Genomic DNA, 25,118 nt, shown 5'->3' on the forward strand with positions numbered 1-25,118 from the left:
ATGAGAGTACACGGTGAGGATGGGAATGGAAGGTGTCTAGTGCTCTTCCTTGGAAACTGTTTTTCTCTTTAAGTTTTAAATATTCTTTTTCTTTTCTTTTGCCCTGTTGTGCAAATTTCAGAATCTTCGTTTCCTGACCAGGGATTGAACCAGTGCCAAAACAGTGAAAATGCTGATTCCCAACCACCACACCACCAAGGAATTCACTCTTGTTTTTTACATTGAAGTATAATTGATTTACAATGTTGTGTTAGTGTCTTGTATACAGCAAAGCGATTCAATTATCTATCTATATCTATTCTTTTTCAGATTGTTTTCCATTATAGTTCATTATAAGATACTGAATACAGTTTCCTGTGCTATGCAGTGAGGCCTTGTTATTTATCTCTTTTTTGCATCATAGTTTGTATCTGCTAATCCTAAACTCCTAATTCATTCCTCCCCCATCCTCTTCACCCCCTTTTCCCTTTGGTAACCATAACTCTGCTTTCTGTATCTGTGAATCTGTTTCTGTTTTGTAAAGGAGTTTGTTTGTATCATTCATTAGATTCTGCATAGAAGTGATTGTCTTTCCCATAGTAAGTGATTGTCTGACTTACCTCTCATAGTATGATAATCTCTTGGTCCATCATGTTGCTATAATTGGCATTATAGCATTCTTTCTTATGGCTCAGTAATATTCCTTTGTGTGTATATATCACACCTTTATTGATTTATCTGTGGGTGGACATTTAGATTGCTTCCATGTCTTGGCTACTATAAATAGTGCTGCTATGAACATCGGAGTGCACGTACTTTTCAAATTAGAGTTTTCTTCAGATATATGCTCAGGAGTGGGATCGCGGGATCATATGGCAACTCTATTTTTAGTTTTTTTAAGGAACCTCCCTACTGTTTCCACAGTGGCTGCACCAATTTACACTCCCACCGACAGTGTAGAAGAGTTCCTTTTATTCCACAACCTCTTCAGTGTATGTTATTTGTAGACTTTTTGATGATAGCCATTCTGACCAGTGTGAAGTGGTGCCTCATTGTAGTTTTGATTTGTACTTCTTTCATAATAAGCAATATTAACCATCTTTCCACTTGCCTATTGGCCATCTGTATGTCTTCTTTGGAAAGATATCTATTTAGGCCTTCTGCCTATTTATTTTTATTGGATTGCTTGTGTTTTCTGAATATTGAGTTGTATGTTTATATGTTTTGGAAATTAAGCCTTTGCTGAATGCACTGTTCACAAATACTTTCTCCCAGCCCATAGACTATCTTTTAATTTAGTTTATGGTTTCCTTTACTGTGCAAAAGCTTTTAAGTTTAATTAGGTCCCATTAGTTTTGTTGTTGTTGAGTCCCTAAGCTGTATCTGACCAAGTTTTTTGCAACACTGTGGACTGTAGCCCACCAGACTCCTCTGTCCATGGGATTTTCCCAGGCAAGAATATTGAAGTGGGTTGCCCTTCCCTTCTCCAGGGGATCTTCCTGACCCAGGGATTGAACTTGCACTTCCTGCGTTGGCAGGCGGATTCTTTACCACCAAGCAGCCAGAGAAGCTCCCCCATTAGTTTACTTCACTTTTATTCCTCTTGTCTTGGGAGATGACCTAAGAAGACATTGCTATGATTTATGTCAGAGATTGTTACACCTGTGTTCTCATCTAGGAATTTCATGGTGTCATGTCTACATTTAACCTTTAAGCCATTTGGAGTTTATTTTTCTGGCTAGCGTAAGGGTGTGCTCTAACTTCATCAGTTTACATACAGCTGTCCAGCTTCCCCAACATCACTTGCTGAAGAAGTCGTCTCTTCTCCATCATATATCCTTCCGTCCTTTGTTGAAGATGAATTGATTGTAGGAGTGTGGGTTTTTTCCTGGGCTCTCTATTCTGTGAAAACTGTTTTTCAATGTTTTTGTTATTGAACAATCTTCCTATATTGTTATTTTAAACAAAAATTCTGTAAACTACAGGAAGGTGTAAGACAAATGAAAAACACAGCCTAGATAGAAGAAAGGGGGCTGAAAAAAATGGTTTGCAGCAAAGTCTGACCCCAAAAGTTGGTTACGATGCTTGAAAGTATCTCTGGTCAACTTGGAATCTATGCTACACCAAACTTACGAGAAACTGGATGTGTTCTATTGAAAGAATTACTGAATTTCCTTAAGGAATTATCATTAAGTGACAAGACATGAGTGAGAACTGAAGAAAACTAGGAAGTATATCACTGAGAATGAGAGTCAATTATAGAAATGAGCAGCCTCTAGATATTCAAGGATGAACAAAGCTCCTAAGAGTTTGCATCCTCTGGGAAGAAAGACTTGCTTAGGGAGGTGGTGGCTGAGTCAGATCTTGAAAGACAAAGTGGATGAGGATAACAGAGGAGAAAGGAACCCCAGCCCCACCCCTCCCACCCCCCGCCCCCCAGGAGTGAGGACAAGCCTGGGAAAAGGCATGGATATGAAACTGAACATCCCTGTACTGGAGGCTACAAATGCCCACACTCCTGCCAGCATTTGTCTGCCCTGAGGCTGCACTTACAGCCCCGGAGTAGGTAGCTACCTCCTCACAAGGACAAACAACTTCGATGTTTCCCTATTCTTGAATTTCTCAACCGTGACTTTACTGACAGTTGAGGCTGAAGAAGTCTTCTTTGAGTAGATGCCCCGGGCATTGCAGGTTGTCCAGCAGCATCCCTGGTCTCTACCCACTTGATGCAAACAGCATGCCACCCACCCTGTGCAGGCACCCAAAACATCTCCAGACACTGACAAATGTCCACAGTGTTGGAGGAAGGAGCATGGATACCAGCCGCAGTAGAGAATCACTGTTCTAGCAATGGAAATGCTTCATTCAAGTTCTTCCATATACCCTTCATAATGTCCCTAAGGACCGGAGGTTCACAACCGCGGATGTCAATGATTAGCAACAAAAAGTGGCCATGAAGTGAGGGGAAAGTTACCAACTGAACAGAGAAGAGAATGGCGTAAATATCTAATTAGCCATGTAGCTGTCACATGGGTATGGGGATTAAAAGCTTAACCACCGAGTTTTTGGAAATGTCAGTTGTGTAAAGTGCAGGATTTTGGTGGATGAGCCAAAGAGAATTAGCTGGAGGTGACTCTTGACCCTGGCTCAGCTTCCAAATCCGGCTCACCACTCCAAGTCAGTGGATGGATCCAGGTTAGATTGGATCAAGATAATGCTTACTTCTTGGAAACAGGAGGTGACACAGTCCTCGGATGGCTTGGGTTCCAACTTCCTTCTCTCTTGACCTGTCCTCTCCTTATTTTGACTCCAAAGTCCTCATCCAGAGCATAAAGAAGATAGTGTTAGCACCAGGATGTCAGGCTAATGCCTGCTTTTAATGTTGGGTTTGATTCTTTAGTAGAGAGTCAAGTTTAAATAAGCTTCTCTTTCTAAATAGACTTAGTAGTAAAAGTAGGTATTATCATCAATGAAGTCTTTTTATCAATTCAAGATCTATCTCAAAAAAAACACTGACACAATGATTATTTAAGCACTTACCATAGTTCCCTTCACACAAAGATCAGAGGTGCACCAGCCATGCCCTCAAGGAACAGAACAGGGAGGAAAGGGCCACGGATTCAGGGTTCTGCAGAGATCAAAAGAGAGCTCACCATGGAGTGCCAAAAGGACCTTGGAAGGGAGATCTCCATAGATTGAGGGGCCAGGAAAGGGCATGAAAACACACGGCTGTCCTTGATGTGGCCTCAGGAATGAATAAGGATTTTCAACTCAGATGGACTGAGACAAGAACAGTGAGGAAGGAGGGCTCACAGGCAGCAAAGGGCTGGAGAAGAAAATTACCAGACCCCCATGGGGGTCAGTCTGGAGTTCACACGAGGCAGCTGTGTAAGTCCAGGTCACAAGAATCCCTCTGACTTACTTCACTTAGTAAAATAATCTCCAGGTCCATCCATGTTGCCACAAATGGCATAATTTCATTCTTTGTAATGACTTTGCTTTGAGAACCCCATGAACACAATGAACAGGCAAAAAGGTATGACCCCAGAAGATGAGTTCTCCAGGTCAGTAGGTGTCCAATATGCTACAGAGGAAGAAAGGAGAGACAGCTCCATAAAGAAAGAAGAGGCTGGGCTAAAACAGAAGTGTCACTCAGTCTGGTGATGAAAATAGAGTCCAATGCTGTAAAACAATGCGTAGGATTGATGCTGAAGCAGAAGCTCCGATACTTTGGCCACCTGATGTGAAGAGCTGACTCACTGGGAAAGACCCTGATGCTGGGAAAGATGGCAGGCAAGAGGAGAAGGGTACGACAGAAGATGAAATCCTTGGATGGCATCATTGACTCCATGCACATGAGTTTGAGCAAACTCTGGGAGAGAGTGAAGGACAGGGAAGCCTGTTGTGCTGCAGTCCACGGGGTTGCAAAGAGTCAGACACGACTGAGCAACTGAACTAAACTGAACTAACTCTGGAGCGCAGTATGGAGATTTCTTAAAAAATTAAAAAGAGTTGTATTATCAGCTAGCAATCCCATTCCTGGGCATATAACCAGACAAAACCGTAATTCATTCCTTCCGATGAATATCCAATACTGATTTCCTTTAGGATGGACTGATCTCCTTGCAGTCCAACGTTCCTACACTGTTGGTGAGAATGTAAATTCGTGTAGCCACTGTGGAATGTTGGGATCAAGATAGAGTGCATTAGGAACTTCCCTGGTGTGGGCGTGCTTAGTTGCTCAGTCGTGTCTGACTCTTACGACCCCAAAGACTGTAGCCTGCCAGGCTCCTCTGTCCATGGGATTCTCCAGGCAAGAACACTGGAGTGGGTTGCCATCTGGTGGTAGATCCAGTGGCTAAAACTCTGTGTTCTCAATGCAGGCCGACCAGGTTCAATCCCTGGTCAGGGAATTAGATCCCACATGCCCGACTAAAGATCCTATGCGCTGCAACTAAGACCCAGTGCAGCCAAATAAAAAAGCAAAAGGGATTGTAGTTAATTCATTGCTAAGTCGTATCCTACTCTTTTGTGACACCATGGACTGTAGCCCACCAGGCTCCTTTGTTCCTGAAATTTCCCAGGCAAGAATACTAGGGTGGGTTGCCATGTCCTTCTCCAGGGAATCTTCCTGACCCAGGGATTGAACCCACATGTCCTGCTTTAGCAGGCACGTTCTTTAACACTGAGCGACCAGGGAAGTCCAATTAAAAAAGGTACAATGCTTTATTTTCAAACTCATTACCTTTCACCTCGGATCTGACCATAAGGCTTCCGTGGGTATTTTAGAGAAGGTAAAGTTGAAGCAGAGAGTTCAGTAGTCTCGAAAGGTCCTAGTAGTCTTTCCAAGCTGATCATAACGCATTTCTCCACTTTATAAAATTAATCACTAGCAGCTGACATGTAGGCTCTTCCTGCTCTGTGCCCAGTCCTATTCTAAGCACTTATACGTTGTAACATGCTAGGACCGCACAACATTCCTAAGACTATTCCCATCGTGCACAGAGACACAGCTGTGAAATCCTGACAGTGGGCTGAGCCCAAGGCAAGGTGGGGGCATCTGGTCTAGGAAAGGTCTGATGACTTGAACAACAGACAACTCACTGACAACAAAAATGTCTCCCAAACCAGGGCCTCTCCTGAAGTTTCTGGCCTGGTTCAGTGTGTCTCCACCAGAAAAACATCCTTGTTTACTGACATGACAGGTGACATTTTAATTCTCAAGACTTTTAGACTTTGGCATGATCTTAAGGAGGAAGAGACTCACCTCCAAAGAACATGCCCCGGGTTAATGTTCCCACAGCCCTGGAGGTGGGAGGCAGAACCAGTTTTACCGAAGGAATGAAAATAAAGAAATAGGGGTGTTATCTTGTCCCCAGAATATTGTGGAGCTGATTCATCTGGGTCACTTACAATTAAAAAAAAAAAAAAAACTTTATGATCATCTAAATTTTAAAACGTGGTGCAGTGGTGAAAAATCCACCTGCCAGTGCAGGAGACATAAGAGATGTGGGTTTGATCCCTGGGTCAGGAAGATCCCCTGGAGTAGGGTATGACAACCCACTCCAGTATTCTTGCCTGGAGAATCCCATGGACGGAGGAGCCTGGCGGGCTACAGTCCATGGGGTCACAAGAGTCAGACACACCTGAGCATAGAGCACACAAACTTCAAAATAATTTTGGTACACTTTTGGATCAATGGATGAATCCCTGAGAGGGGACAAAATGATTGTCACTAAATGTTATTGCTTGCATTAAATATGCCGTGGCCTCCAATGACCAAAATATGAGTATAAGCATATCTCAGGTCTTCTGTGAGTTCAATACCAGACCAAATATAATACTCCCTTACCAAATGCTTTCTTCCCCCAAACACAAGGTAGTCAGGGAAAAAGTGTGTGTTAGTTGCTCAGTCGTGTCTGACTCTTTTCGACCCTTTGGACTATAGCCCATCAGGCTCCTCAGTCCATGGAGCTTCCCAGGCAAGGATGCTAGAGTGGATTGCCATGCCCTCCTCCAGGGGATCTTTCTGACCCAAAAATCGAACCCACATCTCCTGTGTCTCCTGCAGTCAGGGTAAAATTTGTGAATAATTCACCCCTACCCTGGGGTTTATCATAGTAGGTGGCCAATAAATGTCACTCAAACACAGAAACTGAAGGTCCCTCACGCCTCTAGTGTCAGGACTTAATTTGGGGACCTGAGTCAAACTCCCTTTGGGAAAGAAAACAAAATCAAGCCAAGAACACAAGCATCCTGACCTTTTGATTTTTTCTATTTCTCCTTGTAAATGCTGGCTTGCAAAGTAGTCTTTTGCAAGGCAAGCTGTTATTTAATTCACCTAAGAACAATCATACCTTGCTATGGAGAACACCCCTCTTTATTGTGGGAACCACATACATGATGTGGGATTTGTTTCAGAGTAATAAACATCTGAGGTGGGCCAGGGTCCCTGCAGGTAACAGGCAGGTCCAAACAACTGGGTGACCAGCCAGAGTCTCCATTAAGTCCTGGTCAGGGATACCATCTCCTATTTCATTACCAATGTCCTTCACTTGCCTTTGGAAGGCAGATCACCAGCAATGGTCACCTGAGGGAAAATGCATATGTAAGAACATAGCCTTCTTCCTTATTTCTTACCTCTTGCTAAATCAGTAGTGTTCTTGGCAATTTATGTTCCAACTGAATGATGGAAAGGGATGAGTTCCAAATAATCCAGAGAGCAAATAATACATTCATGGGTAGTTAACTATTGACTCTTTTCTCTGACTCTCTAGTCCTTGAACCTAAGCTGACCTTGTTTCTCTTGTTCCTATTCCCTTTCTATCACCTCTATTTCAACTGGTGTGGGTTCTCTCTTAGGAGGCTAGCCTGTCCCCGCTGTGACATCAAGAGATACACTTTCCTTGCTTTCCTTGTCATGACAAGCACAATCTGCTCCTCAGGGCCTCTGTACTTGCTGTTCCCTCCACATAGAACACTCTTCCCAGAACTTCCCTTGGATGTCATTGTCCACTCATCCAAGCTTAAAAGGCCTTCTTCCTACAACTCGCCTGGACCTCCCTGCAGGACGCTGTCCTTAGTGGTTGTTTAGTCTTTAGAGCTGTTGCTTTGTGATATCACTCATTCAGTTGAAGGCTTGTCTGTTGCCTGCCCCGTAAGCACCACAAGGGCAAGGTCCGGGTCTAACTTATCCTTGCAAATGGATGTGTGACACATAGCAGAGGGCCCGTCAGAGCAGAAGCTCCTGGTACTGCTAAATGATGAGTGGATGGATGGGTGGACGGATAGATAAATGAAGTGGGTGGATGGGCGGACGGATGGATGGAAAGATGAATGGGTGGGTGGATAGAGAAATGAAGTGGATGGATGGGTGGACGGATGGATGAATGAAGTGGATGGATGGGTGGACGGATGGATGAATGAAGTGGATGGATGGGTGGACAGATGAATGGAAAGATGAATGGGTGGGTGGACAGATGAATGGAAAGATGAATGGGTGGGTGGATAGAGAAATGAAGTGGATGGATGGGTGGACGGATGGATGAATGAAGTGGATGGATGGGTGGACGGATGGATGAATGAAGTGGATGGATGGGTGGACAGATGAATGGAAAGATGAATGGGTGGACGGATGGATAAATGAAGTGGATGGATGGGTGGACGGATGGATGAATGAAGTGGGTGGATGGGTGGACGGATGGATGGAAAGATGAATGGGTGGGTGGATGGATGGATAGATGAATGGATGGGTGCGTGGATGAATCAACCTCCCACTAATCCATGATACCCTGTTTTAAGCCCTGTGATAGGCTCTTTACATAGAGTCTCATCTTGACAAAACCAAGCATGGCATCATTTATGCCCCTTTTAGCAGTGAAGAAAAGGAAGCTCAGAATGACCACGAGTTTGTCCAAGGACCCTTCATGACTAGGTGTTGCCTCCGTGCTTCAAATCCACATCTGTATGAACCCATATCCCATCGCCATTCCACCATTCAGCTTTGCCTCCCCTAAGCAATCAGCTTTTCTACTTCACAACATCCTTTGTGTCAGTGGAAGAAAAACCCTCAAAACCTAACAAAAAGTAGATAAAAATTCATTCATAGATTTATAATAGAAGAAATTGATGAAACTGAGTGAACTAAGTGAGATAGTCTTTGACAAAACAAACTTCACAGAGGTGGGACATTTTTAATTTTTCAGTTCAGTTCAGTCTCTCAGCCATGTTTGACTCTTTACCACCCCATGGACTGCAGCATGCCACACTTCCCTGTCCATCACCAACTCCTGCAGCTTGCTCAAACTCATGTCCAACCAGACGGTGATGCTATCCAACCATCTCATCCTCTGTCGTCCCCTTCTCTTCCTGTCTTCAATCTTTCCCAGCATCAGGGTCTTTTCCAGTGAATGAGTTCTTCGCATCAGTCCTTCCAATGAATATTCAGGACTGATTTCCTTTAGGATTGACTGGTTTGATCTCCTTGTAGATTTTTAGTTTTTTTAATTTTTAACATTTCCCAAATTTTAAACATCTTACTGAAAAAAAGCTTCTATAGGCAAGAGAACTCTGCCTCCCAGAGGAGGTATGTGGTATCACACCCAGCTCTTGTGCTTGGTAAACCTGCAGAACAGACCCACAGCATATGCTACTTGCACTTTGAAGAAGAAGAGAGTAGAAACAAGAGGAGGAGGAAGGTGAGGAGGAGGAAGAAGAGATAATGATGATCACAATAATAATAAAAAACAAGGAGGACAACACAGGCTTGCAATGCTGGGCTTTGCTTCATTCAGAAAGCAGACTTGCATTCATTTTACTTAAAAAGTCATATAATGTGGCCGTGAAATTGAAAGAGGCTTGCTCCTTGGAAGAAAAGTTATGACCAACCTAGACAGCATATTAAAAAGCAGAGACATTACTTTGCCAATAAAGGTCTGTCTGGTCAAAGCTATGGTTTTTCCAGTAGTCATGTATGGATGTGAGAGTTGGACTATAAAGAAAGCTGAGCACCGAAGAACTGATGCTTTTGAACTGTGGTGTTGGAGAAGAGTCTTGAGAGTCCCTTGGACTGCAAGGAGATCCAACCAGTCCATCCTAAAGGAAATCAGTCCTGAATATTTATTGGAAGGACTGATGCTGAAGCTGTAAGTCTAATACTCTGGCCACCTGATGCGAAGAACTAACTCATTTATAAAGACCCTGATACTGGGAAAGATTGAAGGTGAGAGGAGAAGGGAATGACAGAGGATGAGATGGTTGGATGGCATCACTGACTCAATGGACGTGAGTTTGAGTAGACTCTGGGAGTTGGTGATGGACAGGGAGGCCTGGCGTGCTGCAGTCCATCGGGTCGCAAAGAGTCGGACACGGCTGAGTGGCTGAACTGAACTGAAAGTCATATATCATGATGGCAGTTACGAAATTGTTTGGGGTCCCAAAGACTCTGTCTCCTCAGTTTTCTACCAACAGAAACACAGGCTGTCTGGGTTCTTGTTGGTTCCTGCTGTTGTTTCCTGGTCCAATGCCAGGTTTATCCTGTGACTCATTTCCTCATTTGTGGGAAGGATTAGCGTGGTGACCTGGAGAATAAAAGGAGGCGTTCTGGGCACTCACCTCTAAAGTGAGTTCCTTCTTCTCTGACACATTAGACTGACTTGTCAGCAGCAGCTGCCTCCAACATGAAGCTGGTGACGGTCCTCATGCTGGTCGCCCTCCCCCTGTACTGCTATGCAGGTGAGTACTGACGGGTACACAGATGTGGGGCTAAGGTTGCTGTCTGGTTCCCTGTGCAAGAGCTCCCAACCCCCAAGCACCAGTACAGGACAGGCCTGCCCACCAGAGACGTAAGCATCATCACTCATTCCAGAACATCTGAAAGAAGGCCCTTTGTAAGCTTTGCCTCTGCCCTGGGGCTGCACAAGTGTCTCACGACATGCAGGGTGTCCCACCATTGTCACAGGTGCCATGAAATCGGGATGAGTCTAGTGACTGACTACTAGAATTAGGCATTTCAGCAGGGCAAGGGGACGAGATGCTCTGATGATTCCTGATTTTATACCAGATGGGTTTCCTGAAAAATGCACTCTTGGAGTCTCCTTAAATATGAAAAGAAACAGGAAATCTTCCAGGAGGTGAAGTTCAGGCTGTGGTGGGCGACCCAGCGTCCTGCACCCAGTTGGGGGTTCCAACTCTTCACAAGTTTTCACAGCTGATTTGAGCCCTTCTGGAATGCCTTTCCTCCCAGTCCCTCCCTGCTCAGTGTTGCCTGAAGAGGGGAGCTCACACCTCCTTGGAGGTCTCCTTCCCCAGTGAAGATCCAGTTAGAGACTAATGCCCTGGCAGCTAGTCTAGTCTTCGGTCATAAGTCACAGACACAGTTTACTTTATTCAACTTACAAAGCTCTTTTCTTCTTTTTTCATTTCTGTTTATTTATTCCTAGTTGCGCTATGTCTTTGTTACTTTGCCCAGGCTTTCTCTAGTTGTGGCGAGCGGGGGCAACTCTTCACTGGGGTGCCAGGGCCTCTCATTGCGATGGCTTCTCTTGTTGCAAAGCAAGGGCTGTAGAGCGTGGGCACAGCAGCTGTAGCACGCAGGGTTAGCTGCCCTAAGGCTTGTGGAATCTTCCCCAATAGAGGTCGAACTCACGTCCCCCACATTGGCAGGCGGATTCTTATCTGCTGTGCCTCCAAAGAAGTCCTACAGAGCTCTTTTAAATATCCTCCCCTCGTTTGTTCCTCAAGTACTTGCAGATATGTTCAAGGTGACAGGCTCAAGGTCAACTAAACAAAAAATTACAGACCCAAGAATAAAAGCCAGTTCTCTCTAATCCAGTTCCAGAGCTCTTTCTCCTACCCAACCGAGGTCGCCACAACAGGTCACTTCACAAACAAGAATTTCATTTGTACATTATTTTGTTTGTTTTTGTTTGTTTCAGAAAATCATGAACACCAACAGAGCTAATGGACAACATTCTAGAACCAGTACATGTACAATCCTGGGAAATTTTACTTGTTACTTGAAATGATAATGGTGAAGCATCATATGACTCTGAACAAAGAAAGACCAGATAAAGTGTAATATGTTGCCCTGAGTCAGAACGTCTCACTTCCTCAACGCCCTCCTTAGTCAAGGTTACGTAAGGTTTGGCTTCTAGAGGCTAGCAAGAGGAAGCACAGGTGTTTTAGGTCTTAGAAAAATCCCAGGTCCCAAGTTTACTCTCGTAGAATAGAGAACTGAAGACCATTTGCCACAATCTTTCTGAATAGACATCTCTACAGGGATGCAAACGAATGACAACCATCACTGTTCTGCCCTCCAAAGATATTTATGTGCACACAATGGAGCCCATTGTTTGCTTCTTTCTTCCCAGGGTCTTCTGGCTGCTCCCTTCTTGACAATGTGATCGATAAAGCAGTTGATCCCACTGTGTCCAAGGATGAATACAGAGCATATCTTAAAGATTTCCTCCAGACTGAAAATGAGGGAAATGCTATAGATGAATTAAAGCAATGTTTTCTCCAGCAGTCAAATGAAACTCTGGCCAATTTCAAACAGATGTTGGTAATTTCAGCTTCTTCTGATGTGCTTTTACAACCAAGGGACAGGGACAAATAGACTCTACGTTTGTTATTCATTACACCAAAGCAAGTGATGAATGTGGTATATTTCCGTTTATTTCATTGTGTGGTGAGTCTGATGACTTTGACATCAGGAAAGATGTCCAAGGCTACAGGGCTGAAATCTTTAGTGAATAATAAATTTAAAAGACAATAGAGGGAAAAGCAAAGGGTCTACCTAACCCTCAATTCCCCAGTAGGCACAGAGGCACACACACACACACACACACACACACACACACACACACACACACACATTATGGTCAGTGAAATAAACCAGTCACAAAAAGACAAAGGTAGCCTAACTCTTACACCAGGTTTCAGGAGTAGCCAATCTCATAGAGACACAGGGTAGAATAGTGGCTTTCAGAAGTCGGATATTGAGGGAAAATGGGAGTTATTTGACAGGTATTTAGTTTCATTTTTGTAACCTGAAGACAGTCTGGAGATTGGTCGTACTGACTGCAGAGGGAATATGGTGTTAGGTATATTTGAAACAGTGAAAATGGTAAATTACATCATTTACTATGATCCTTACAATGCAGGATGCTAGGCTTTTTTTCTTGAAAAGCCTAACTCAGATGGCTCTTTCTGAGTCACAGCCTCAAAATTTTGTGGGCTACAAAGTCAAAGATAAAGGTCCAGGCTATTTTCTATATTTCTGACAGAAAGTCTGCACAAGAATTCAAAAATGTCTTGGGTCCTTGTATTGAAGCTGAGATTGTCACGATTCTATGGAAAACTGATAATATACGTAGCATCATTATAGATAAGTTATTACAGCAAGAAATGTGCAGAAAAGAACTTACTCAAGGGACCTCTGGTGGGGATTAGATCTGGAAGCACCAGCACTTCTTTGGGATTAATAAATGTCTCCTGAATGATAGGATAAATGGGATCATTCTGATTTAACTTCCAGCACTAATTCTCTTGAATGTCAGATGTGTGTGAATGCATTCAAGATAACAATTAGAAGAAACGTTTATTGTGCAAGATTTTATTTTGCAAGAGGGAGCTAAAAATCTAAGTGATTTTTGTTTGTTTGTTTTTCAGGAAGTCATGTACAACAGTATATACTGTAAAGCATTCTAATTTTCTGCAAGAACTTTGGCTCAGAAATGTCGACTGGCGATGAGTATATACCACAAGCTGTCTGTCTTTTTTGTCTTTTAATCTACACACTGCAAGACAATTGTTGAAACCTCAAATACATTTTCATTTCAATAAAGTATCTGCATATCAGAAGTTCTTTTTTATTATCTGATTCAAATGGATACTTTAGAGAGCTCCGCATATAACACACACAGAGAATTATTCAGTAAATAACTTAGGGGTGAAGGATAGAGGTGTCTGAAAGGCACTTTGTCCCTTACAGTTTCCAAGCCCAACATTAATTGTCTCTCTGGAAAAGCGGGTTTTCCTCCCCTCCTCATCCCCATCCCCCCAGGAACTAGAGGGGAGTTTCTGGTGACTGGGTCATACACAAGTTCTCTGACCTGTGTCAGTCTTCATCTTCATTCTGAACCCTGCTGGCCATGGAGGGGTGGGGGGCGCCCTTCTCAGCTCTCCCTGTCTCTGCCCCAAGTGTGCAGGGCTGGGAACAGAGCCACTGAGAGAGATGATTCAGGCAAAGCCAGGGTGAATCCTGTCCTGATTTTAAAATCTGATATATGGCACTAATCTTAACTTTTAACATTAGTTCACAAAAATATTATTTACTCTAATTCCTGAGATGTTTGAGTGAGTGTAAGCCTCTCGGTCCTGAGCGACTCTTTGCAATCCAGTGGACTGCAGCCCGCCAGGCTCCTCTGTCCGTGGAATCCTCCAGGCAAGAATACTAGAGTGGGTAGCCACTCCGTTCAGAGAAGGCAATGGCACCCCACTCCAGTACTCTTGCCTGGAAAATCCCATGGACGGAGGAGCCTGGTAGGCTGCAGTCCATGGGGTCGCGAAGAGTCCGACATGACTGAGCGACTTCACTTTCACTTTTCACTTTCATGCACTGGCGAAGGAAATGGCAACCCACTCCAGTGTTCTTGCCTGGAGAATCCCAGGGACGAGGGAGCCTGGTGGGCTGCCGTCTCTGGGTTCGCACAGAGTCGCACACGACTGAAGCGACTTAGCAGCAGTAGCAGCAGCCACTCCATTCTCCAGGGGAATCTTCCCAACCCAGGGGTCCACCCCGGGTCTCCTGCATTACAAGGAGATTCTTTACTGTCTGAGCCACTGGATGTTTGATGCTGCCTCATAGAACTGTAGGACTCTCCCCAAATGTGTCCCTCGAGTGGCAGCGTAACTCATCCCCTCATTCACACAACGACCTACGAAGTCAGGAAGATCAGGGGGAAGTGTGCACTACATTGGAACAAAGCAAAACAAGAAATTTTAAAATCGAACCCTAGCTCCCCTTACTTCTACCAGTCCCCACAATCCTCTCACCAAAGATAAGTTACTGTCCCTCTGCTCACACCTCCCAGGGTCCCGTTTCCTTCTGGGACCATCCTTTCTACCAGGAAGACCTCTGGCCCTTTCTTGGGACAATTCAGCTCCCCGAAGTTTTAACTCTTCCCTCCTGTATAATGTGTACAGGAAAGAGGCACAAGACGGGGGTCCTGCGATGGGGAGCCATTCTCTGGTCAGACCGGTCTCAGCCTCGAAGGGAGGAGGTCTCAGGATTGCAAGTAAGGGCAGCTCCTAGCTGCAAGCAAGTCTCTCCTCAGCCCCAGTCTCAGCACTCAGACAGCTTTGGCCCCCATCTGCCCCAGGACATCATAGAGCTGTCCCAGCGGAGTGAAGGTTCCCATTCAACACAGTCACGCGTTTGCCAGGCACACCACCCAGCCAAGGATACAACCAAACAATGTCTGCTGGAAGGGCTAATGCCTGCAAAGCCGTGCAGAGCCCAAGAGGATTACGGAGGCCCTTGCTGGCAACACCAGCAACTGCCAGACATCCAGCAGATGGAAGCGTTGGAAGAAACACCAAAGTTTGGAACAAACGGAAGCAGCTTTCTGGAATGTCCATGTCAGCATGTTGCTCAACTGACTCTGGCCACAGCAAAAGACACAGTATGCTTTCTGACCACCGTGGAATCAAACTGAAAACCGAGAACAGAATGATCATAGGAAAACCTCTAACCACTTGGCTAAAAGAAACACACAAACACACACACTCCTTTAAAAATCAATAAATCATCAAATACTTCCTAAATATTTTTTTAAAGTGTCTGTCCCCAGCACTGACCTGTCACTCTCTGGTGGAAAAGAGTGGTCTAGTGCAAACCGCAGTCTTCATTACCTAACATGTAGCATCAGCACTAAGGGGATAAGGCACGGGGAGCAGATGGTAGGTACACAAGAGCTAAATTCCTGCAGAAAATGCACTGGTAACAAACTCTGGTGGAAACAGGAATCCTGGAGACCAGTGAGGAGGCTGGAATCATGAGTGTCATGGTCAAGATTTATGGCAAGGTAAACATACAGAAGGCAATGGCATCCACTCCAGTACCCTTGCCTGGAAAATCCCATGGATGGAGGAGCCTGGTAGGCTGCAGTCCATGGGGTCGCTAAGAGTCGGACATGACTGAGCAACTTCATTTTGACTTTTCACTTTCATGCACTGGAGAAGGAAATGGCAACCCACTCCAGTGTTCTTGCCTAGAGAATCCCAGGGATGGGGGAGCCTGGTGGGCTGCCGTCTATGGGGTCGCACAGAGTCGGACATGACTGAAGCGACTTAGCAGCAGCAGCAGCAAACGTACAGAAAACACCTCGCAGAACTGTTTCTCCTATTTTTTCTTCTAACTACACTCTGTAGGACTCTTACTGCCTAGAGTTGGAGACAGGACAGTGACATCTGTCCAGGCAGAAATGCATCATTCTTGCTATACTTCTAACACATGTCTTGGACTTAAGCAAATATTACATCTCTTGGAAGTTAACACTCAAGTTAAACCACTTCTCACAAAATGCATGGACAGCATTGAAAATCATCTGAGATAGATAGATAGATACAGATATGAATCACTTTTCTGTACACCTGAAACAAACACAACATTATAAATCAACTATTTTTCAGTAAAAAAAAAAAAAAAATACACAAACCGGATGGCAATTGCCTGGGAATGGTAATAAAAATAAATGTGCTTTATGAGTTTCTGTCTAAAAGGGCTCAGTGAAGACTAAGATCGATGAAAAAGACTCACAGCTGAATAAATCCTAGTTTCCATGAATAAAATTCAGGGTTGAAAAGAGAAACCTACATGTTTCCCACAAAATAAGTAAAACTCACACCAGGCTTTTCAACAGCAGCGTGAAAAGAGAATGGAAACAGAAAGCTGAGTGTGTGCGTGCGTGCTCTGGTGCTCATTCGTGCCTGACTCTTTGAGACCCCATGACTGTAGCCTGCCAGGCTCCCCTGTCCATGGGATTTTCCAAGCAAGAATACTGGAGCAGGTTGCCATATCCTTTTCCAGGGGATCTTCCCAACCCAAGGACTGAACCCACATCTCCTGTGTCTCCTGCATTGGTAGGCAGATTCCTTACCACTGAGTCACCTGGGAAGCCCAGAAAGTTGATCACTTACTGCCTAAGGCTGAAGGGGTCATGGGAATGGGGAATGACTGCTGTCTGGAAGGTTCTTTTTGGGGGGTGATGAAAATGTTCTACAATGGACTGTGGGGATGATTGCACAACTCTGAATATATTTTAAAACCACTGAAGGGTACCCTTTAAGTGCATGCATTCTGTGATGTGTGAGTTACATCTCAATAAAGCTGTCGAAAAAAAAAATGTGCTTTTGTTAACAGGTCTTCCTGAGGGTGACGGGATTAGAAATGAAACATAGGGATTTTCATGATGGCCCTGTCATTAAGACTCATCTTCTGGAGGGGATGTGCGTTCCATCCCTGGTCAGGGAACTAGGATCTCTCATGCAGCGGGGCATGGTCAACAAATTTTAAACATAATAATAATTTTTAAAGTTATTTTTCTAAAAAGGAATAAAGAAATTAAATACAGTGTTTGCCTACCAGGATCAACGACTTATAAAGTAGTTTATGCTCTTTTTTTGTTGCTCAGCCACTCAGTCGTGTCCAACTCTTTGCGACCCCATGGACTGCAATGCATCAGGCTTCCCCATCCATCACTATCTCCCGGAGCTTGCTCAAATTCATGTCCATTGAGTCGGTGATGCCATCCAGCCATCTCATCCTCTGTCATCCCCTTCTCCTCCTGCCCTCAATCTTGCCCAGCATCAGGGTCTTTTCCAACAAGTCAGCTCTTCACATCAGGTGGCCAAAGTATTGGAGCTTCAGCCTCAGCATCAGTACCTCCAATGAATATTTAGGACTGATTTCCCTTAGGATGGACTGGTTGGATCTCCTTGCAGTCCAAGGGGCTCTCAAGAGTCTTCTCCAACACCACAGTTCAAAAGCATCAATTCTTTGCTGCTCAGACTTCTTTACGGTCCAGGTCTCACATCCATACATGACCACTGAAAAAACCATAGCTTTGACTATCAACAATTTACAAAATAGTTTATGCTCTAAATAGTAAGGATATTAAAAACAGATATTAGAGAGCTATTTACCAAGCCATTCTCCTCTGGAGCAAGGACACATGGCTGATCTTCTTTTCCCAAGATGGTGCTATGTCACTAAGTTCAAGCCAGTGGAATGTGGGGGTCATGAGAAACATCTCCTGCAGGCCTGTCCCAGAAAGCTCCCCTCCTTATTCCCTCATCTTCCACCAAGATCCAGGAGAGTCCTAAGGCTCTATCAGATGCTCCAGTGGTAAAACCTGGGTGCCTGAATGACTGCATGGAGTTGGGAGAGTTTCAAGGACAGGGTGCTAGGAGTGATCTGCTCCAGGGCAAAGGAACATTGAACAAGTATTGAACCTACACCTATAGCTCTTCAGGGAGGTGTACTTTATGCAATTTAGGAAAGTAGGTTCCAGGGTGGTTCACTTCTACCCATCACTTTCAAATGCTCCACAGGCACAGCATCTCTGTATGCCCACACACCCAGGGCAAATACATCCACTGCCCAACCTCAGCACTCACTGGGTTCTGAGGAGCATCCATTTGTCTGTTAGTGTCCAATCAAGAAACAGAAAACCTTCTAGGTATATTGAGCAGAGCAAATTTCATACAGGAGTTGATAATGAAGGTGAAAGGCTGGAATACGGATACGGGAGCATAAAGGATCCATAAGGATTGATAATTACAGAAGATAATACTGCCTCTCAAACTGGAGTTGAAAACTAAAAGGTCTTGCCCATCCCATGGGTGCAGGTGACGGTGAAGTTGCTGTTGTCGAAACTGAGCTACCTGAGCAAGAACCAAAGGACCAAGGACCAAGACATGAAGCCACCGCTGTAAACACTGCCACAGCTGGGCTGCTGGTCTACTGTACCCACTGCTGCCACAACCGCTGCAAGAGGCGACGTCAGAAGCTCAGAACACACGACTGCTGTCCCCTACCCCCTTCCGATCTTCATCAGTGCCCTTCCCTGGAGAGCCTAACGAGAAGGCGTCTGGCAAGAGAGCCTGGGATGTGTCGCACACGAGTCTTCAGTTCCGGCAGATGAGAGATGGGTAGGAAAAAGGAACTAACTCAGCAACTAAATAAACAGAGACCCTACCAGGCACACAGTGATTGCAATCTACAGTCTTGGCCTCATCTTTGATACAGTGAAGGCGAACATCTGACCTATAACAAAATTAACAGCTTGTAAGTTTTTGCCCATGACATGACAAAAAGACTTAATTAGCGTGGTAAGTGTATCAACTAACCAACATATATGCTCAAAATTCCTGTAAGATCTTTTTTAAATTTTTAATTCTTTATTCACTTAGTTTCCTTTGCACTGGTCTTCACTGCTGCACACAGGCTTGCTCTGGTTTGGTGAGCAGGGCTACTCTTCATCATGGTGCGTGGCCTTCTCATTGCAGTGGCTCCTCTTTTGCAGAGCTCAGGCTCTAGGGCACTCGGGTTTCGGTAGTCGCAGCACTTGGGCTCAGTGGCTGTGGCACACGAGCTCAGTTGCTCCACAGCATGCGGGATCTTCCTGGACCAGGCCCTGAACTTGTGTCCCCTGCATTCACAGGTGGATTCTTATCCATTGAGCTACCAGGGAAGCCCCTGTAAGATCTTATGTCTTTTGTCTTACACCCAAAGAGTAGCCCTGGAGAAGGCAATGGCACCCCACTCCAGTACTCTTGCCTGGAAAATCCCATGGACGGAGGAGCCTGGTAGGCTACAGTCCTTGGGGTCACGAAGAGTCGAACACGACTGCTCGACTCCACTTTTACTTTTCTCTTTCGTGCATTGGAGAAGGAAATGGCAACCCACTCCAGGGTTCTTGCCTGGAGAATCCCAGGGACAGAGGAGCCTGGTGGGCTGCCATCTATGGGGTCACACAGAGTCGGACACGACTGAAGCGACTAGGCAGCAGCAGCAGCAAAAAGTAGCAAATCTACAATGAGAAGCATTTGGGGAAGGACGCGAAGGCTACACGTATGTAAGTGTTAGATGATAATGGAGATGAATGAGGGCCAAGAAACAAGAAACAAAAAACTTTCAATATCCCCTCCACTACAAAAGACTGCTGGGAGCAGAAAGTCCTGCCAGCGATCAAAGCCAACAGCCTTGGGGCTCCTACGGTGACTGTGGGCTCAACAGTTCCCTGGTCCTGAGGTTGTTTGGCTTCCTTCTCCACACTGTTCTTTCAGAACTCATTAAAAAAAAAAAAAAAAAACTTTCAACATGTCATGAATGCCATAGCATTATTCTTTTTATTTCCTCAAAGGGAAAGATGGAAAAAAAATGCTAATTTCATCATCATAAATGGCACCTGTGTTTGCAGAGGACTCAGACTCCCCTATTTGGAAGGGACCTGTGATGGGGTTGGGATTTGCTGTCCCCAGAGGCCTCCTGCACCTGTAGGGCTGACCTACAATGACGAGCATGTACCTCAAGGACCTGGCAGCTCACCTTATCAACTGTGGAAGGGGCAGGAAGAGTCTTTAGCACCTGGCGCCACTCCTGCAAGGCAGCTTGCCCTCTGGAATTGCTTCAGGTGACATCCGATCCCCAGGAAGAACAGACGTATTTGAACAGTGCCTCACGTTGGTCTGGTAATCCTGACTTCTGCAGAAAACAGCTTAGAATGGAGGGAGAGTCCTTGACATTCAAGTGTCCTCTACTTGGTAGAGGAAACTTCTGGAACTCTGCCTGGAAATCAAGAGCCCTTGATAGTTTCAATATGCCCCACTCCTCAGATCTTTCTAAATGCAGCCTACATGTTCTTGACCTGGGAGGGTTCACAGCCACACAAGATCTGCTTATTGTAGTTTCTTTAGCCCTTACTTTGTCCCTGGTTTTATGTATGTACAGCCCTGCTACAGCTCTGGGGTAGATGGAATATATGGGTATAATTTCATATTTGAAGCTGGGCATGTCTGTTGGAATTTTCAGCCCATGTATTGAAAGCTTAGGACTGTGTCTTTGTGAGAAGTCTCCAAAAGAATAAAGTAAATGAAGTCGTACATCAACAGTAAGTGCATCTGGTATATATCTATATAATGGAATTATACTCAGCCATAGAAAAGAAGGAACTTACGCCATCTGCAACCCCATGTATGGACTTGGAGGGCATTATGCTAAGTGAAAGGTCAGACAGAGAAATTCAAATACTGTGTGATATCACTTATATGTGGAATCTAAAAAATACAAAGAAACAAATTAGTGAATATAACAAAAAAGAAATATTCACAGGTATAGAAAACAGGCTAGTGTTTACCAGTGAGGAGGGGGAGAGCAGGAGGGGCAAAGTAGGGGTAGGGGATTAAAAGGCACAAATTACGAGGTATAAAATAAGCTACAAGGGATATATTGTACAACACAGTGAATATAGCCAAAGTATTATAATAACTATAAATGGGATAAAAACCTTTAAAAATTGCGAATCCACTATATCATATACTTGCAACTTAAAAAATGGTGCACATCAACTATATTTCAATTTTTTAAAAAATGTGTCTGGGTAATGGTATGCCGGTATTCTACTATACATATCATTACAATGTTTCTGCATGTTTGAAGCTAATTCCAAATACAAAATGTACTGTGATAAACACAGCTTCTGCCTTCTCAGGAAAGGAGGTCTTACGGCATCCGAAGAGTGTACCTGATATCCCTGGGTCATGGGGGTACCCCACTGATGCTTCATGGTGTATGATGTCAATTTACAGGTGGACAAATGGCCCCCAAAGTCTAGGCAGTGTCTCAACTGACACCTGGCTGGATACCCAGCTATGTGAACAGCACAGTAGCTCGGGGCGCACGATGAGTAGGTGTTACAGGGAATTCAGGAGCAAATCAAGCATTTCTAATATTTTCCATCTCCTTCTGCCTAGGGTATGATGCAGACGAGAGATTTAGACATCACAGGACCATCACTTCATGGCAGGAGTTGATGAACAAGGAGACGGCAACAATCTCTGGTGCTCCACGGCCTTTCCCACGTCACACACCTCTGCAGCTCACAGCCGTGGCCCTAACTCTGAGCTGCTTTAGGCGTAGGAGAGCGGTCGACAGGTGGTCTGCGGGAGTAGGAAGGAGTGACTACCTCACTCACCTGTTTCCCTGGGGAACCTCAGGATATACATCTCATAGTTTCCACAGTGCAGAAGCGCAAGGGAAGCAGGAATCAAATGGCTTCGAGGAGTTTGTAAGACAAGGTGCATTGGCGATTTGGGGACCAGCCAAGATGTTTGCAGCTTTGGACAAAGACCAGATATTTGTTTCAATTGTTGATACTTTTTAAATGTATGAAGTGAAATGTTATTGATAAATATATCTCTTCATGAGCTGAATGAGGACTCTTTTTGATTTTATATATGCATAGATATTGTGGAAAAAGAAAGCAAAACGGAGTCACTCAGTCACGTGCGACTCTTTGCGACCCCATGGACTGTAGCCCTGACAGGTTCCTCGGTCCATGGAATTTTCCAGGCAAGAATACTGGAGTAGGTTGCCATTTCCTTCCCCAAGGGGATCTTCCCATCCCAGGGATTGAACCTGGGTCTCTCACATTGCAGGCAGACTCTCTTTACCGTCTGAGCCACCAGGGAATTATTGCTAAAGTGAGGCACTTTCATTCATGTATTTCATCTTCATGGATGTAAACTCTGAAAACACTTGTCGCATGATTTGCAGTTGTAGAATAAATGATTTTTGTGATAGCAATGCTGTTTACATCTTTAAGTCATTCTGAGCTACAGTCTAAAAATGGTGTGGTAATTTATCACTCAAAATGATTTTTAATAATTTTATCAGTCACAGCTAAATTAAGTCCTCTTTGGATTTTATTAAGGCAAAGAAGTAGAAATCACTTGATAGAGACAATTTTTCCTTGGAGAAGGAAATAGCAACCCACTCCAGTATTTTTGCCTGGGAAATCACATGGATGGAGGAGCCTGGCAGGCTACAGCCCAAAGGGTTGCAAAGAGTCCAACACTACTTAGCCACTAAATTACAACAGCAGCACTTTGTTATGTTGTAAGGTATTTCATTTTTGTTTCCCTACTGTAGTATAGCGTCAGGAATATTAAATGTTATTATTGTTATTTTGGCGAGTGATATTTGAGTTGGAGATCTAGAGATCTGGACTTCTAGAATCCTGACTTATGTTATCAGCACTTTTACTAGCAAAAGGTCCAGTGAATAGTTTTGAAGTTTCTCTCTCTCCTCTCTCTATAGCATTTATTCAGCCAAATTCCAACACAATTATTCAAATCATCCAATAAAAATATATATTGGCATTTAAAAAAAATTTTTGTTCTGTATCACCAAATAGGACTTTAAACTGTTTCTTTGAGGTCTAGGAATTTCTAAAGGCAGGGTCAAGGCTCCGTGTTAAGATTCTGGTGGATGATGCAGAGACCTACTGTCTTTGGTAAGTTGGAACAAGAGGGATTGTGAAAGGGGAGATGGGAGGTATATTCATCAGTTTCAAGATGTGGAATTAAAAAAAAGCACAATGTGAGAGTTGTGAGTTAAGTTTTATTTGGGACAAAATGAGCACTATAACCCAGGAGACAGCACCTCAGAGAGCTCTGAGACATTGCTCCAAAAAGGCAGGTGGGGGAAGGTCAGCATACATGTAATTTTGGTGAAGGAGGAATACATGCAATCAAGCACATACTTTTTCAGAAGGTTTCTACTAGTCATAAGGAGCAGTCGTCACCATGAAGGATTTTGGTGCCTTTCTAGATATGCAAAGATATAAGAATTGGGCTCACAAAATCCTGAAAGCATCTAACTATCCGAAGACTGCCAGGTCCCCCCCCAACCCCAAGCACAGAATGCCTCGTTTCTGCTCTCCACCCTAAACTCTTTTTAGGGGGTGTTGAAAATCATAAGCTGCGAAGCATACCACTCAATCCTTGTAGAGGCAGATGGCAAGTGCCAATTTGTAGTTGACAGAATCCCTGGGATTTCAACCTCAGCCAAAAGGATGTGAGTGCCCAGAACATTCTGTTGAGGACTTGAGTCCCAGAGTCCCTGTGTGTCTTGGGATAAATAATCTTTCTCCACCTACCACTTCCTATAACCTTCCTTCCCATAGTCAGTATTAAGGATATCAAAACCACAGTGACAGGTACTTGGAACTGGCCATAAAAAAGTAAATAAAAGTGATTGAAAAGTAATGGCCTTTTCTTTACTGAGAGAAATCCCAATGGAACCAGAGACAAATTCTGAAGCACACTTTGCTAGCATTTAGGATAAATAAACATTTTTCATTGGCAGAGTCAGGTAAACTCGCCTTGACACTGGGCTTTGGAAATGCGGTAATTTATTTTGTTTGACTTAGTAGTTAGAGATTCTTTTCCCCCTTTGTTATGGAAGTGTCATAGCTGACATTTACCACCAGATACTGTGCTGGACATTTCACCCCTATTAATTTATTTATCTTAAAATAAATCCCATGAGGCAGGCAATATTTTATTGCCTTATTTTACAGATGCGGAAACTGAGGCTGGGAGGGTGAGCACCTTTGCTGGCGTCCCCACAAGTAGAAAGTGCCAGAGCTGGACTTGAACCCAGGGAGTCTGGGACCAAAATCAGGCCCTCCTCTCAACTTAGCAAGTGAGTCCATGCTGAATTTTGAGACATTCAAACAGCACTTTAGATCTCAAAACCAACCCACAGCTATCCCATGAAGATTCTAATGGGGGCTGCATTGAATTTGCAGAGCAATTGGAAAGCAGTTGACATCATTAGATGTTTTCTCATTTCCTTGAAAACAAGGTGGGTATTTATTAGGTCCTTTTTGGGCCACAACTAGAAACAAAATTATGAAATGGAAAAGCTCACCAGTAAAGACAAACATACATTAGAAGTGGGAAACCATCCACATACAAAGCTAGGAGAGAGGGTAAAAGACAAAAGTAGTCAACTCATCTGTATCCGCAGTAAGTAGGTAGGGGATACACAAACAGTTAGATGCAAAATATGATGTCAAAAACAGTAATTACAGGGAATTCCCTGGTGGTCCAGGGGTCAGGACTCCGTTCTTTCACTGCTGTGGGCCCAGGTTCAATTCCAGGTCAGGGAACTAAGATCCCACATGCTGTGTGCAACCAAAAAACAAAACAAAACAAAACAAAACAGTCATTGCAATGGGAGGGGAATACAAATGCAGGGCTTTTAAAAGACCAGCTGCTTAAAATAGCCATATATAAATATGTATAATACACACACATATACAAAAATATCTGTTTAGACTACTGCACAAAACCTCAAGGCAGACCCCTTTTTAATCCAGAAGTAGAGTTTCATGACGTTATCTTTAAAGGTCTGCTCATTTCCGATTAAATGTATTTCAGCACATTTTTGCTGTTGCTATCGTTACCTTTGTCCATTTATCATTATTTCCACTGAGTTATATGCCCATAGCAGTTGGTTTATCAATTGTGCTTGATGTTTGTATGCTGATCTTGATCTTGTATTCAGC

General features: G+C 44.1%; 1 protein-coding gene and 1 non-coding gene across 2 annotated transcripts; both read left to right on the top strand.

Moving 5' to 3' along the window:
* Window positions 1–10,096: 10,096 nt before the first annotated feature.
* On the top strand, window positions 10,097–13,341 carry LOC101110371 (mammaglobin-A). Its single transcript, XM_004019597.5, has 3 exons — window positions 10,097–10,212; window positions 11,850–12,040; window positions 13,150–13,341. Exons 1-3 carry the CDS (start codon window positions 10,158–10,160, stop codon window positions 13,186–13,188), a joined length of 285 nt encoding a protein of 94 aa, XP_004019646.1. The 5' UTR covers window positions 10,097–10,157; the 3' UTR covers window positions 13,189–13,341.
* An 11,305-nt stretch (window positions 13,342–24,646) lies between these two features.
* On the top strand, window positions 24,647–24,719 carry TRNAE-UUC (transfer RNA glutamic acid (anticodon UUC)). The gene has a single exon. It is a non-coding gene; the product is annotated as a tRNA-Glu (tRNA).
* The last annotated feature ends 399 nt before the right edge of the window (window positions 24,720–25,118 follow it).

The sequence above is a fragment of the Ovis aries genome, chromosome 21 (assembly GCF_016772045.2).
Source record: "Ovis aries strain OAR_USU_Benz2616 breed Rambouillet chromosome 21, ARS-UI_Ramb_v3.0, whole genome shotgun sequence".
In the NCBI taxonomy this organism is placed as follows: Eukaryota; Metazoa; Chordata; class Mammalia; order Artiodactyla; family Bovidae; genus Ovis; species Ovis aries.